A 15,847-nucleotide genomic window follows, 5' to 3' on the forward strand; every position below is an offset into this window, starting at 1 on the left:
TTGTTTTTATAGTAGCTAAAAACTACTTCGAAACAGTCCTAATTGCTATGGGTAGAGGAAAAGAGAATGTGTAACAAGGAAAATCTAATACTGCATTTCACTTCAAATATCCAAGTTCCTCTAGTGTTTTACAGCATTTTTCATACAGGGGCTATACTACATACGTTGTAATTACTTGCCCACCTGATCGGAAGGAATGTGGTTTCTCCAGATCAGGGGTTGTTCTCTGGTGTGTAGGAATACCCTACAGCAAAGTACACTTCTCATGTACTCATTATTATAAAATAGGATTGCAGCATTGCCCAACATAATGATTGTGAAGTCTTTTTTAAATGTCCTTAACAACTTAATAAAGTCATAACACACACTTCTTTCTGTTGTTATTGTTTTGTCCTCTGAGTTACTCCTCCCTCCAAGGAAGAGCTCAGCCAATTCCCCACAGAGTAAGTTACACATGGAGACAGTAATCAGCAAGCAATACATTTTGGTGTTCACTCTAAGAATGTTAGTGAGTTTGGAACAAAAGGATATTGACCATACTCATTACGATAGTTTACTATTGTCTAATTTTTCATGTTTGCTTCTCTTAACATGGAAAAGAGAAGACTCTTAGAACTCAAAAATACAACAAATTTGGCTATTCTAAACATGTCAGGAAAGGCTTTTCCCATTGCATGTGCTTGACTTGCTAGAACACAGCAGCTGCTCTGTTAACTTTTACATATTCTCTCCATGCAGGGCCCAGATTTAATAAAATTAAGAGTACGAAAAGCTTATTCTAGCTGATGTTGGCTCTTCCTTCACTTCCTCCTCACTGATCCTCATTACGTATCTTCCTCTCCCAGCTCGCTCCCTTCCTTAGAGACACGCAGACACACACACCTACTCTTAACCCCAGGGAAGAGTCACAAAACGGACTTCCTTCCATTTCTTCCAATTCATGTAGGTTTTGTTACCTTTTCCAGAAGTCTTCCTGGACCCCAGCATAATAGCTCAGTTGTTCTACTCACACATAGCACAACTCACGCAGTGAGAATGTAAGAGTGTGTATGTGCGTATTTATTCGTTAGTTTGCTGCAACAAACCTCCCAATACTTCAGTGGCAGGAGGCCTCTAGCTTAAGTTACTACTCTATGTTTTTACATAGCATGCTCAATTAAGTATTTGTTGATGCAATAGCTTGATGTTAAATGCAGAAATTCTCTTTCCAAAAACAACTTTGCAGTTTGAGTCTTAGGTATAATTTTTTTCAGTTTACAAGCCTTTCCAGCAAGCAGGAAGAGATGCTCTGAAGGTGTCCGAGGACTAGGAAGACCGCAACCTCACGTCCCAGTTCACCTGCCCACCTCCAGGTGAGCGAGTGCACATCCACGTCTGAAAACCTGGAGTCTCTCCCGAGATGACCATATCCTCTAACTACCCAAATGGGAAGAGGAGCTCCACAACAGGATCCAGAAAAAGCATCTACGAGCTGATGGAAGAACAATCCAAGAAGGTTTTGGCCGTTTCTTTGATGGAATGAAATGGGGACCGGTTGGACGATAGGATACAACAAATGACCCTTACCACCCAAATGACACTTAGTGAAAAGCAACGTTTACAGCAAAGCATTTTATCATTTAGTAACTAAGAATTTAAAAATAAACATGAGGTTCCTTTTAAACATAAATGGGAAAAAAAAGAAAAAAATTACATAAACTCACTGGCAATGCTGTAACATGCAAGTCCCCATCTATGGTTAGATTTCAATCCCAATCATTGCTTATTTCAAATAAAATATTCTAGAAGAATATGCATTTGAACATACACTGTGCATTCTATTACTTAAGGTGAAATAAATTAATTACAGGCAAAAGGGAATATTTTGCAAATTAGAATAGAACACCAGATAGCTCTGTATCACTAAAGTTGAAAAAAGAATCAAGGTTGCGCAGTGTGTGTGCGCTTTTTTTCACATTTTTTTGGAGCAAGGAAGTAAAAATTTATGCAAAATACTACATGTGTACCTTTTATAATTAATTTTCCAATGCCTCACCTATACATGTTTTAATAATTCCTGATTTATAAGATGGTATCTATAATAAAATTTTCTATTTTCCAATAAATGAAAAGAAGGCAGGTTCATTCCGGCAACAGAGTGTCACACAATATCTGCTTGTCAGGCACCAATTTTTACTTCTTACATGTAAGTTAAAGGATAAGGAATTTATAATGCTGCCTGTGAAGGGAACCACTTTTCATACACAAATGTGATCTTTTTTTTTCCCAAAGGGTAATACAACAGTACATTTACATAAACTAATCCAAACAATCTATGTATCTGACAATGGCAAACCTCACACAGACGGCCTATTGTTGGTTTACATCTTGGAGTTCTTTATATTGGCTTGTAGCGCTGCTCTAGCTGTCAAAGGTTTGACTTGGACTCTAAATAAATGGTTATAGAAGTGCTGTGCAGCGATATTGGACTTCTTTGCAAAAGAAAACCTGCTGTGTATGAATTCAAAAGCTTAATTTTTCAGTCAAAAATATTCGTGCCTATTTCTTTTAATAAAGAAATACTGTGCTGAGCTACTAAGAGATAATGTTGACTAGTGGTAGAGAATTTTCAATAGAGCAGTTAAAAATAAATTTAGTAGGAGGTCCCCTTCAAAGTTGTAATTTTCTAGAATGTAAAACATTTTTTTAAGTACTAATCAAGACAGACCTTCCTTCCTTGTGCAGCTTCCCCAGGACCGCTTTCCCCAGTTTATCGGTTGCTCAACACTGGTCCTCCTGGAGATCCCCAGCAGCCCTTCTGTGTCCTAGGTAGGCTTACATACATGGGGCTCCCTGCCAACACCCAGCCCCTCCCTCAAGGAGTGCCCCCCCCCCCCCAGGGTCTGCAATTCCTTCTTCCTCCCTCCCTGCGCACCAGGGTCCCAAAGGAGTCCATTCCTAGAATCCAGTCATTATTCTATCATTGTCTCTAATCCATGGAGGAAGTAGGAGATAATCTCATTCTCTCCCTCTTTGTTGTTGCTGGGTTTAAAAGACTCAAACCCTTCATCCTGGGAAGAACCATTTCCCTATAAACAAAAGCAATAGGAAGACTTTCAGGGTTGAAAGGTGATCATTTCCCTCAGTCGTTTTGGCTATGCCCACTGGAGAACTCAGTCATTTCAGGGTCTCACCAATTTGCTTAGCTCAGTTCATATTATTTCCAGGAACCTCCTTAAAAGGAGGGATTGATAGGAATAGCAGCAATAGCATGGCTGACTACTGATTCCACAATATACTGAATGGCCTGTTTTTTTTCCTCCCTTCCTTTATTTTTGGTAGCCTACACACTCAGCCCTACAGCCATTTATTGCAGAATATATGGAAACTAAGGGCTCTTTCCGAGTAAAAATGAATGTGCAAAGTGTTTAATGATTTTATGTCCTATATCTCAGTAATGTGTTCTGTTTCAGACATTAATTTTGTCTGCCAACTGCATCTTGGCAGGCTACCACATTTGCTGGGTTAATAGTCTGACTCCGTTTTATTTCTATCACCATAAATCATACATATATGGGTGTATGTTTGCTTTATTTATAGAAAAAAATCAGTCAAAACAGATAAACCAATACTTTGCCATTATGCTGCATCATTGCATATTGATTAAAATTGCTGGTACTAACTATAGATTGTCAACGCTCAATTAATTTTCACACAGTGACTCCATGCAAAATCAAATAAAGGCAGTGTACCTTTAAATTTTACAAATCTTAAAAATCAAGAAGCAAAGCAACTCTCTCCATTTTGAATAATCAGTTGATGCTACTAGGAGATTTTTAGAAATGTTAAGTATATGAGAAATAAAAGTGTTAGAGATCGATTTATAACAAGGACCGAGGTCTGAGACAGGAGTTGGGGATGCCATCCTTCCAAGCTGATAACTGTCTGTGCTTGGATGGCACTCTTCGAGGTCAAGTGAAAGGAAACAAGGCAAGAAATAGGGTATTCCTAAAGTCAAATAGAATTTCAGTGTACCTACCATGTTTGGTCTCCTGTGAAGGAGAAATGTTCACTTCAAACTCTTCAGTAACCCTTAGAGGCTCCATAATTTTAGCCTCTCTCAGACAGCGTGCTTCCTTCCTCAGTCACAGTTAGACTGGACTATCCCTCGCTCCTTTTCTCATACTCACTTGTCTCTCAGCTCCCCCAGGCTGACATGCCTTTGTCGTCTGCCTTCATGGTTGGGCTGTCTTCTCTCTGCGTTACCACCATCTGGAAAGTTTTTATTTTCCCTCTCCCAGTGAGCTCTCATAATGTATTTGAATATCTCAGGATGGCATCCAATATCTGTCCCAAAGAAGAGCTGGCTGTTTGGGCCTGATGAACAAGGGCTGTGTGCACATCACCCTGTATGTCCCTACACACCTAGCACAGTGTCCTCTTTAGGAAAGGTTACCAAAAACGGTCCACTCAATGTGAGCCTTCGCTACTCATAGCTACCAGAGTGCCTGAGCTTCGTCCTGTGCTCGGGGTGGGAAGCAGAACAGTCCTGGTGGCTCCTTCCCTTGGCAGAGCTCAGTACTTACGGGCTGGGGGGTGGCTTTGGGCTCCGTAGACTTCACGTGCAGATGGGTCATCATGGCTTGCAGGCGCTCTTTGTCTTTTGCAAGCTAGCAGGGAGAAAACGCTCTGTTATTCTTTGACTACAGATCTGAGCACGGTTTTACCATTGCATGCCATTACATCCAACATGATACATATCCCAAATTAAATGATGGCACCATCACACATGACAACATCGTTTTCATTGCTTAATCATTGTGAAATCTATACGACCATTGCCAAACTCCAAGTAACTGGAAGTGTCCGTGTGAGATTTCCCAACACAAGATGCGTTAGCTTTTAACTGGGAGCTTCTAGACCTGCTGGCACCAAGGAGTCCCATGTAACACAGACAGCTACAAGACAAAAACGTGAATCATGCCTCGTAACCAACCTTATTCATGAGGAAGGCAAAGGAAAATGAGCTAGGTACCTAAGACTCATAAATTCATCTGTTGTGGTTGTGGAAAAACTCCCAGACAGATGGGTACATTTATACAAAATTAATTTCATCTTTCCTACCAGGTAGGCATAGATTAAGACAGCGCTGGCAAGAGTGACATTATTAGCAGGGTAAGCATTATGTAGCAGGGCTACAGGGTCGACAGGCTCCCATTTTTAAATGAACTGAGAATAAGCTTACTCATTTATTTATTTATTCAATATGTGAGTACCTACCATGTGCTAGTCTCATCTTAACAGAAATTGAAGTCTCCTCATTCTACAGAAAATTATCTTCTAAAGGCACAGGAGTTTCTAAATGGATGTACATGGCAGGCACTCAAATACTATTTATCACGTTTCTTTATGCTTGCCTTGAACTGTTTTAACACTATGTGTTTGATAATCCAAGATTGTTGGGCATAGCGGACATATAATAATTACCTCTGTAAAAGAAGTGGGAAGTGTATCCACAAAAGACAAAAGTATAGTTAAGAGAACAGCTGTGGAATTTCGGGAAAATGTATAGGTGCTTAGTGTGTGCTTAGTGTGTGTGTGTGAGTGTGTGTGTGTGTGTGTGTGTGTGTGTGAGAGAGAGAGAGAGAGAGAGAGAGAGAGAGAGAGAGAGAAAATGTCAGAATTGGGGAGGGAGGGACTCATTCTTTTGTCACAAAATTACCCTTAAATCTTTCAAACATCAATTATTTTTGTAAGTCTAAAATTATTCCAAAGTAAAAATCAACTAAGACTTTTCAATTAGAGGAGGTGTCTCTAAGGGAGAAAAGTATTTCAGGAACTGGGGGAAAGCAGAGGAAAGGGAAAGGGCACAAAAGCAAGAGAAAGAAGCTCTCGGCTTATCCTGAACGGATCGCTCAGTCTCCAGTCAGATCACACTGGATTTTCCTTTTTTCTTTTTATTCCCTTGTGGTTCAGGGAGGAATAATTTAAAAGAAAAAAAAAAAAAGCCTTACAGTGTTAGCATTTATCTTTCAGCAAACAGGAAATGAAAATGATACCATATTAGGAGCCACTTTATGTTATTCATTCTCTGTTTTTCAGTGAGTTATTGAACAACCAAACTAAAAGATGCTCTGAACACACAACATAATGCTAAAGGAATGTAGTTTCCCAAAGTGGCTCAGTTAGAACAATTAAAATGTTAGCGATGTCATTTTTCTCCAGTTATTTGTTTTTTCATGTAAGTGTTCTAGGTTTTAGATGTTAAAATTAAGACATTCTAATTAAAAAAATATTTTGTTTGAAAATTATCACGGGGCAGAAGGAATTCAGGCATATATGTCATTCTTTTTAAAAACTAGTAGTAGTCTGCCATAATGAAAATTACAAATTAAAGGGTGAGAAGTGATGATTACTGAAGAGTCTGATGAATATTAATTGTGACTTAATTTTGGGGTACACATTGTTGACACAGTAATTACAAAGACCAAAGTAGAAGGAAATCCAAATTCTCAGCCCCAAAACAAATCATCACCTTTTTATTCCATCCAAATGTCTACCAGGTAAAGGCAGTAAAAACAGACTGCAAACACGCCTCGATTTGTATAGACAGCCACCGCCAGAACCCCGGAGGTCACTGCCATAGGGACCGGCTGGGTTTTGCGTAAGCATATCACCTGGACTTCATCGTCCGTTTTGAGAATGACCCCGGTCCCTCATTACGCCCCAACCTCACCCCCACCATCCTAGCGCCGCTTTCCTTATAAAAGACGGGCAAGGTTACAGAACAAGGCAAAACTCCAAATTTCTGCTTCTGTTTGATTAGCCGCAACTAGCATGTAAATGAGTGTGGGATTTTCATCATCAAGTATAGCTCTAACACAAACTATTTTAACAATTAAAGAGAAAAACAAACAAACAAACAGGGAAAAAAAGCTGGCCAAATTCACTTTTTGTTTTTTTAGGCAAAAAGGCAAAACATTTACACCTATTGAAAACACATCCTCTACCTACAGTCTTGCATTTATAATGCTCTCTGGTCCTTCCAAAAGCTTTCAGATTCTTTATTACTTTCATGCCATCATTCCATGTGCTCACCACCCCCATCCACTTTCACGGCATCCATTCATTATTATGAGAATACAAACACTTAACATTAGCAAGCATATTCCAGCATTCCCTTATAAACGGAATCCCATGAAAAGCAAAAAAAAGGAGGATGAGAAATACAGTCCAAAGATTAACTAAGAATTTGGTAGGCAAATGTAAAAAAATGTTGTATGTTGTGCTATCAGAAGAGAATACTCTCTGAAAGCTTTCCTGGTGGGCACAGGAGGAGTTTCTACAGAAAGGGAAAGGCAATGGGCCACACAGGAAGGGGGTTGCTTGTGCAGTGTTTGTTTAAATTAGCAAGTTCCTCACCAATTCCGTAGCACGACAGCACAGTGAAAATGGGTAAAGGATGTGGGCACAACAACCACACTCTGCTGGGTTCAAATTCTGGCTGTGTGACTTGGGGCACATTATGTAACCTTTTAAAGTATTTAGCTCTCTTTCTAAATATGGAACAACAATCTCTGCACTTTGAAGGGCTGTGTGGAGGATTAGATAAAGTCTTGCACATAAACTTAGCATAGAGCCTACTCTTCATCAACGCTCAACAAAAAAATGCTTTTTTTTGTTGGTTTTTTCTTTTAAGGAAAGGTCAATCAGTGTGGTCTATGCAGATGTCTACTGACTCAGTATATGTTTGGAATGTGGATCAACATAAAGGGTTCACTGGCGTTTGCAGTTGGACAAACTGGGGAGAGGATTTGATGTTTTAAGGAATGGAACAGAAAACATATGAAAGATGAAGTCCATTTCTGATGGATTTCTCTCCTTGGTTCTCTCTGGATCTTTCCCTCATCCTAGGCAAATGCCTTCCCCCTTGGCTGATGTAGGTCATCCCCTCTTCTATTAACCATGGCCTTGAATTAGGTTTTAGATAGCCCAGGCTGTGTGAGACCGGAACAAGCATATTGCTCTGACCTACTGATAAGTGCCTACGGCCAGGAGCTCCATTCAACATCTTCAGAGATAAAAACCGAGGAGATTAAACTCATTTTTTCAGCAGAGAAAAGGGAACATGGTTTCGGGTTCATTTAACATAATCATTTTATATGCTGTCAGGAGGACTAATCATTTTAAGCCCAATTTGGTGGTTCTCACTTGTGAGAAAAAACTCTTCTGAAATAAATGAAGAACTCTGGATGTGTAAAAATACTAGAATTACTGAGGACAGTCACAAAGGAGAAGGCAAGTAACCCATTTGATTTCACAGAAGCAGTCTTGTGTGGCTAGTTCAGGTCCTCTCATCCTATTCTCGTATTTTATAGTTGGGAAACTGAGACTCGCAGGCTGAACTTCCGTGGGATCATAGATGTGGAACGGGCAAAAAACAGAAACAAACAAAAAACAAAACCCAAAAGCTAGAATCCCGGTTATATGATGCGTGGTCCCCACTCTCCCACATGGGTGTGACCACAGACGAGCCTGGCACACAGACTGGAGCACACGGACCTGCATACCTCCTGTCCCCACATGGAGCTTCCGATGTAGACACTCCCTCCACAGGAGGCGTGGGACATACTCATATGTACGTAATTCCAGCAGGCACCCAATTTATGAGTTGGCAAGTCTGGATTATTCCCGTAAAATGATGAGCCATGGTTTAACTGTCTGGGGTCATACCTAAACATTCCAAGGGGGTGGGGGGATGTGGGCGGAGGTGGTTGTAATAAAGCCCCCAAGAGTCCAAGTTCAATGAGACTGAGTCCATCCCATGGACTGAGTGAGCCTTATACCATGGCTGTCTAGGTCCCGACAGTAGTTTCGTATACAGTTATGATCCAAACAACTGACCGACGCACAGTGTCCCTAGTACACAGGTTTCCAAAGGATGCATGAGTTAAAGAAGAAAAGCAAGAGAAACAAAAAGAAAAAAGCGTCACTGGAAGGGGTAGAAATGAAATTTTACCAAACTTGAGTGTTAATTAAATAGTTATTTCCTAACCACTTTATCCAACTACGGTCATTCACCTGCCTTTAAAACTCGGCACCAGTGAAACTTTTAAACGACTTTGTAAACACCAGCTACAGCTTTCAGGTGGTAGGCAACCTCTGACTCGTTTCACCCCAAGTGAAGAACTCCCCTATTTTTATTGTATTTTGTTACCATCTTCCCATTCCTTACATGTTATTATTAAAGACTCTCTTGACATTTGAAGCAGACGCACACTAATACTCTGTCATAGTCTAGGAATTCTAATGCTCCCAGAGTTAGGCACGATTCTGAATTATGAAAACTAAGTGTCTTGGTTTTCAAAGAGGGACGTGGAAGTGAGAAACCCAGACTCTTCTTTTTCTTGGCTCTAGTCAAGAAGTGGTGGCAACATGAAGCTATGATGCTATCAGGACCTCTCTTTCCCCAGCCCCCTGAGCTTACTCAGAGAGAGGCAGGAGGCTCTGCCAGGCCACTGCTGTGAGCAACAGTCCTGAGTATTACCTTGGAGAAGGTTAGAAGGGTACAAATGCGGACACATCCCAGATCATATACCTGGGAAAGTCCCGGAAGCTGGTGTGATCACAAACAGCACTGCTAATGGCAGAACAATCACCTGGCATTGATTAGTGGTAGGCTTAATGTCTTCCTCTGCTACTGAAACTTGTACATTTTTCTCCCTGTTGACATGTTCTTAGAGCTTACAGTTCCTGGTACAGATGATTCAGACAACTCTGGAGTGATCTCAGCACCCGTGAGCTCTAGCCTTGCCCTGCTGCCATGGAGGGCTCAGGAGAGTGCTTCACGAGGCAGAGAAGAGTACGGCCCCACATCCAAGTCTTAAAATCAGTGATCTGCAACTCCTGGGTACATGCATAGAACCCCACTGGGCCATGACGACGCTGGGTACAACCAGCACTGCCATGAAAGGAGCATGGTTCCAAAGGCTGGGCTGGGCTGGGTGCTGTCCATTATTTGCCATTGGCTTTGAACAAGTGAATTAGACCTTCTAAACCTCAGTTTCTTCATCTGCAAAATCGGGAGGGAGGCACTGAAAATGATTTCTCTGACTCTAAGAGGCCAACCTTTGCAAAGGATAAGAAGAAATACATTAAACATGCTCATTAAGTGTGACACATAAAGATTTCCAAATGTTAAGATTTTTCCTTTAAAAAACAAATCTTAGGATTGAGGAAATAGGGTAGAATCTACTCAGAGGGGTAGTGAGGATTCCATGAAAATGAGGGCATAAGTACCTAGAATAGTGCGTTGGCACATACTAGAAGCTCAGTAAGTATCCAATCAAATGGTTTTCAAGCTCCTTCATGAAATAATTACAAGCAGAACATGGACCATTCGGTAGGTCTCTTCCATAGCCAGTGGATTCAAACTCATCATTAGGGTGACCAACTCATCCCAGTTTTGAAACTGAAAACCCCAAGTCCCAGGAGTCTCTCAGTTCCAGGTAAGCAACCGCAATGTCTAATCACCCCATTTCCTGTTAAATAGACAGATGAAAACAACAATGAATTCTTCCATCACCCTTCTACCTCAGCCTACAATCAGGTAAAACCTAAGTGGTTCCCTTGACTTGGAAAGTCCTTGCTAATCGCCCTTTCCCGGGTCACCTCCACAATGCCCCTCCCCACCTCCCACCCCCCAATTCTGCCTGCTATGCATTTAGAGAAGTGCTAGTCTTACTCTCCCTCTTAGGTTGCACATTACAGGACAGAAGAGGCCTTACTTACCTACACCCAGTGCTTTGAATACAATAGGTGCTTGATGAATAGTGAGGGAATGGAATCAAACTGTCAAAGAAGAAAAGGTCCACACCCCTCTACCCCGACCCCCTGCCTAGGCCAGGTAGACCACCCCATCAGATTGGCTGTCCCCTTAACTGCGTTCAATATTAACTTTAAAAGGTCTCCAAGTTCAGGGTTCGAAGGAAGCCTGTCCTGAGCCCTGTCCCCTGACACATGGTAAGCTGTGGGCATGATGAAATGCCGAATCTCCAAGGCTTCTTTCTTCTTTCATTCAAACCCCATCTTCACACACCAGAGGACTGCGGACAACTGAGCAAGTCATATTAAAGTCAGAACAGATTAAAACCAATACCGCATATGTGGCCAGAAAAATGTATCTACGTCTGGAACGTCTCAGCTTTCTAGGAGGGGTAAGTCCAGCAGAAGACTTGTTTTCCCTGTTGTCTCTTAAATTGGATGGTTTTCCCTTTTCCCAAAATGGAATTCTGTTCCAGCCACTGAGACACCTTTTATGATATCTTATCCACAGCTTGATGGTTGAGATAAGTTGTGGGCGATCCCACCTCTGTAACTGGGTTAGTACGAATTTAAATCCCTGGGCCCAGGTCTGGTACACAATAGGTACTCAACTATCAGGGAAGGTTCAAGTGCTTCCTTACAATCCTGGCCAGTAGCATTTGGGGTGGGCAATCCTTTCTCTCCATTTATTTCCAGTTCCTATGCCCCTGCCCCTCTGTCTTGGGGGTAGGGAGTTGTGCATTTCATGACCTATATATAAGACCATGCATATTGAGTATTGGAATTTTTTTCTTCGCCAGTTCTAACTCATTTCCACGACTAGGTATCATTCAGAAGAATCTGTCAACAGAGAACATCTAACAGATGAAATCTCAAAATAGATTCCCTGACCTCAAAAGCCATATCCTTGACCCAAATAATTTCTATGATGTCCACCTGTCTCATGTTATGTGCCTAAGTGTACAGTGTAAGAACCTCACACTTCTCAGGTTGCTCATGTTGGGCTTCCAGGTAATAGCTGGGGGTTAATCCTCCATCTAGTCCTTTGATAAAACATGGGGAAAAAATTACAACTGTCTTTGTGATAATGAAATGCAGTATGAACATTCAAAAAGGCTCTGAATGCCCACTAAGTTCTCTTTCTGACTCCTCTTTCAGCTCAGTGAGACAAGTCACAGGGTATTTAACATGAGAACTGAATTAACCAACCTTTCCCTATTAATAAGGTCTACGTAAGGCGTCCAGTGCTCAGAAAACATGCATTATATATTTTGATATCTTCCAACAAGATGCACAGCACTGGTGAGACAGGTCTAAGTCAGACCCCATAGCGCACCAGCTTGATCTCTCCCTGGCTGCCTGAACTCCCACCATTACAACCTTACAGGCTATTCCGTTTGATTCCAGTGCAGTATTGTACAGATAGCACCACAATGGGAGACATCTCTAGCCACTGTCTCCTAAGGCTAACAGTGGTGACTAAAAAGAAAAGAAAAAATTGCATCTGATTCTTTAGGGAGGTTTGACTACAGGTTAAGAATTACAAGGACCTTTGTTTTGGGTCAGAGTTGAGGTTTCTGGGGTTTAGATTCCAGGGGCTGGAAAGGTCCACAGGACAGCACTCCAGGGGCTTTCACCAGTGTCGGTCACATCTGAGGCCGACTGACTGCCCTCCCCAATTCTCCTGTGGGATCCTTTCACGATGATTGTCTAGGGCAGACATAATGAACCTCTGCTGTTCTTTACTGGAAGATCCAATTTGAGCTTATTGGGCTTGTTTTTAAAACAGGGCACACGTGTGACCTCTCTCCCAGATGTAAACACCAACCAGAGCCCGAAGTACTGCTCTGCAGAGAGAAGCACTGTGAGTCTGGATGGTGGGAGAAACTTCTCCTACTCTGACGCTTTGGGAGTTGTTCAAACCTGGATTGCTCTTTCTTGTAGTGCTATGTGGTGCAAACGTTTTTCAAATTCAAGTTAATAAATGGTAATTGTGTAATAGACTTAGAGGTACTTGAGGTTCAGGTATTTCCTGGACTGGGAAATGCCTTCTTTGAGGGAAAGGCAGTAGTAGCTCTTGGGTCCATCACGGCCCGGGCATCAGTCCCTCTAGGTGAGGTGATGCACCAGTGTGCAGCGGAGAGAAGGGGGCCGATGCCAGTGGGTAACACACAGGAAGTCCACGGAAGCATAAGGTCCCCTCTTCGAAGTATTCTTGCTGCTGCTGGGACCCCATCTCCCCAATACCTCAGGATGTGTGGGCACAGTGACTGTTAATGGAAAAATACATTGCCAGACATGGGTGCTTGAGGTAGCCAGTGCGACAGCACAAACACAGAAGCGGGGAACATCAGAGAAGCAGGAGGCCGAGAATGAGACTGGCTGGAGTGTGACTGCACCTTGCCCCAAACTGTCCCAATGTGCCCGGTCCGCAACGCAGACTCTCAATCCAGTCCCTGATAACAGCTTCTCTTAACTCTACAGCAGGGCAAGGGTTCTTTAAATACTAAAAACTGTTGACGTTTTCTGCTGTATTTCATCTGATTGAATAATAATTAATAGATAAGATCTGTTTTGGTTTGGGCCCTGCCTAGCACTGAAACTCTTTTGAACATGTTTCTAGTGTCAGCTAGCACTGCGCAACCGATGGGCGGTGCCAATGAAAAATTACTTACTTCTTGCTATTTTCTCTCTGGAATGTAAGAACTCGGAGGGCAGCCCAGTGTCCTACTCACTCTTGTATTCCTTCCTACTCCAAGGTTCCTGCTGTGTTATAGGCTCCAGGTAACGTGTGCCAAATGAATGAGTAGATGAAGGGATGAACGAATACACTTCCATCAGCCAGCTTTTCACACCCTGAAGATCGGCAGGTCCTTATCTTATGAAGCTGCTACGGAGGAAACCTCACCCATGTGGGGACCAGATCGTTTTATATACTGAGGCGAAGAGGGAAAAGGTAAGAAGACCGGAGCAGACTTTCAGGTAGCTAGGAACAACAAGCAAACAGCTGCTAATACAGTGACGAGACTGTTGTTTTTGGTGAGCAGAGATAGCCTGGCAAAGTTCTGCAAGGGCCAGCCAGAGAGTAAATAGTGTCAGCCTTGCTCATGATGGGGGCTCTTGGAATTACTCAACTTTTCTGTTGTAATGCAAAGGCAGCCACAGATAATTCGTCAATGAATGGGTGTGGCTGTGTTCCAATACAACCTTTTATATGGGCAATGAAACCTGAATTTCATACAATTTATTCTTCTTTTGATTTTCCCCAACTATTCAAAATGCAAAAAGTTTTCTTAGCTCATGGGATTTGGTCCATGGTCTGTAGTTTGTTAACCCCTGCTTTCAACAAGCACTATTTCAACACTCCACCATTCTCTCAGGCTTTGAAGAAACGGACCCCTTCAGAATTAGCCTGTCTCTTCTTTCAGTCAAGTACTCTCAAGCAAAACTATTATTCGAAATACCACAGGTATCTACCACATAGTAACTTCTGGCCAGATAATCTTCTTGGATTCCTATCACAAAGTGAGAAGCCTGTTTTTAGTTTGATTTGGAGCTGAAGGATGAAGGGAAATCTATAAATGAAATCCACAAATAATCAAAGAATCCTTGTACCAGTCTGGACCGCTCCCAGGTCACATCCACTAACTCCTCTCTCTCTCTCTCTCTCTCTCTCTCTCTCTCTCTCTCTCTCTCTCTCTCTCTCTCGCCTGCTCTTTGCCGACAGAGAGGAATAATAAATAAAATAATCAGTTCCTGAGTAACAACGGCCCCACACTCAAATTTGCAGCCTGGAATGCCTACCTGAGTGAACCATGACAGCACCTCTGGTGAACAATTTATTCTAGCTAATCATTAAGAATTTAATTTTATCAATTAACAAATGCTGGAATTTGTATTACTTTATAAACACTACCACTAATACACGTAAATTCAGGTAGCAATGGACGTAAGGTTTGTTCTGTTGAATCCAATTTTTATAGGGCTTACTATACTTCAATATAAGTGAACTTTGCAGAGAGATAAATTATACTACTTTTTTCCTTCCCAATAAACACACAAAATTTAAAGACGTTTTCAAAGACTTACATAAAAATTGGGGGGGGGGGGTTTATGATGCACCCTTTGCCTGTATAAATATCCTACTATTCTAATAAGTTCATATCTATTGTCTGAATAGAAAAATAGTAACTAGCTAAAGAAAATAACTTTTGAGACCATCTTACTAAAAAAATGTAATTTGTCATAGAAGATGATAACTAATTAAAAAAAAAATCCTTTCTATCCTGAAAAGTCACAACAAAAAGTTTAAGTGTGTTTTGGCTGATTTTTCTCAGCAACTGTTTGAAGCTGTAAATGACTTAACTCAGTAAAATTCCAAATGTAATTATCTTCTGTACTTAGCCTAGGGCTCTCCATATATCTCAGCAGTGCCGTCTCGCATATAAAACAGGCTTTTCGATGGCTGGTAACAATATAATGGACAACATTGTTTTAATTCCCCCTATTCGGCTAACCTCTTGCCTACACTAAACCAGCAGAGGAAGAAGCCGCGTGAGTCATGAAGCAGTCAAATGCATCTCGGAACTCGGTTGCATAAATGGGGTTTGCAGGGTCAGGCTTTTGCAATTGTACGTTTAATAATCTCCATTTCTGACCCAATTTTTACTTTTAGAAACTAATTTCCCATTAATTATACCAAGACTGGAATTATTGTTAAAATATGTTGGTTCGTAAACAAGTTACATCAGGAAGTGGAGCCCACATTAAAAATGTCTGGTTGCTCACAACTGTGATCCACAGGAAAACCGGCAGGAGGTTATTTTCTCTAGTCATAAAATACATTCAATATGACCCAACGGATTTCCAAATACGAGATTATATACATGTATGTTTGTACGTGTGTCCATGTGTGTGTTTAAAATGTGTGCAGTGACCTCTCGATTGTTCTCCATCATGGAGAGAGAAGACAATGAAACATGAGGGATCCATCCACACAGTTTCTGTTTTGCTCTGGGAAACATGCCTGATGCACACTCACTCG

The 15,847-nt window shown here is 41.5% G+C and overlaps 1 protein-coding gene across 9 annotated transcripts in view; it reads right to left on the reverse strand.

The window, feature by feature from the left end:
* Positions 1-15,847, reverse strand: part of FOXP1 (forkhead box P1) — a 564,989-nt gene that overhangs the window by 21,937 nt on the left and 527,205 nt on the right. For all 9 annotated transcript variants that reach the window (XM_033131911.1, XM_033131909.1, XM_033131910.1 and 6 more), the window contains one exon: positions 4,566-4,649. In XM_033131911.1, the coding sequence (XP_032987802.1) occupies positions 4,566-4,649 (84 nt within the window). The remainder of the gene's footprint in view (positions 1-4,565; positions 4,650-15,847) is intronic.

Source organism: Rhinolophus ferrumequinum, chromosome 17 (genome assembly GCF_004115265.2).
Source record: "Rhinolophus ferrumequinum isolate MPI-CBG mRhiFer1 chromosome 17, mRhiFer1_v1.p, whole genome shotgun sequence".
NCBI lineage: Eukaryota > Metazoa > Chordata > Mammalia > Chiroptera > Rhinolophidae > Rhinolophus > Rhinolophus ferrumequinum.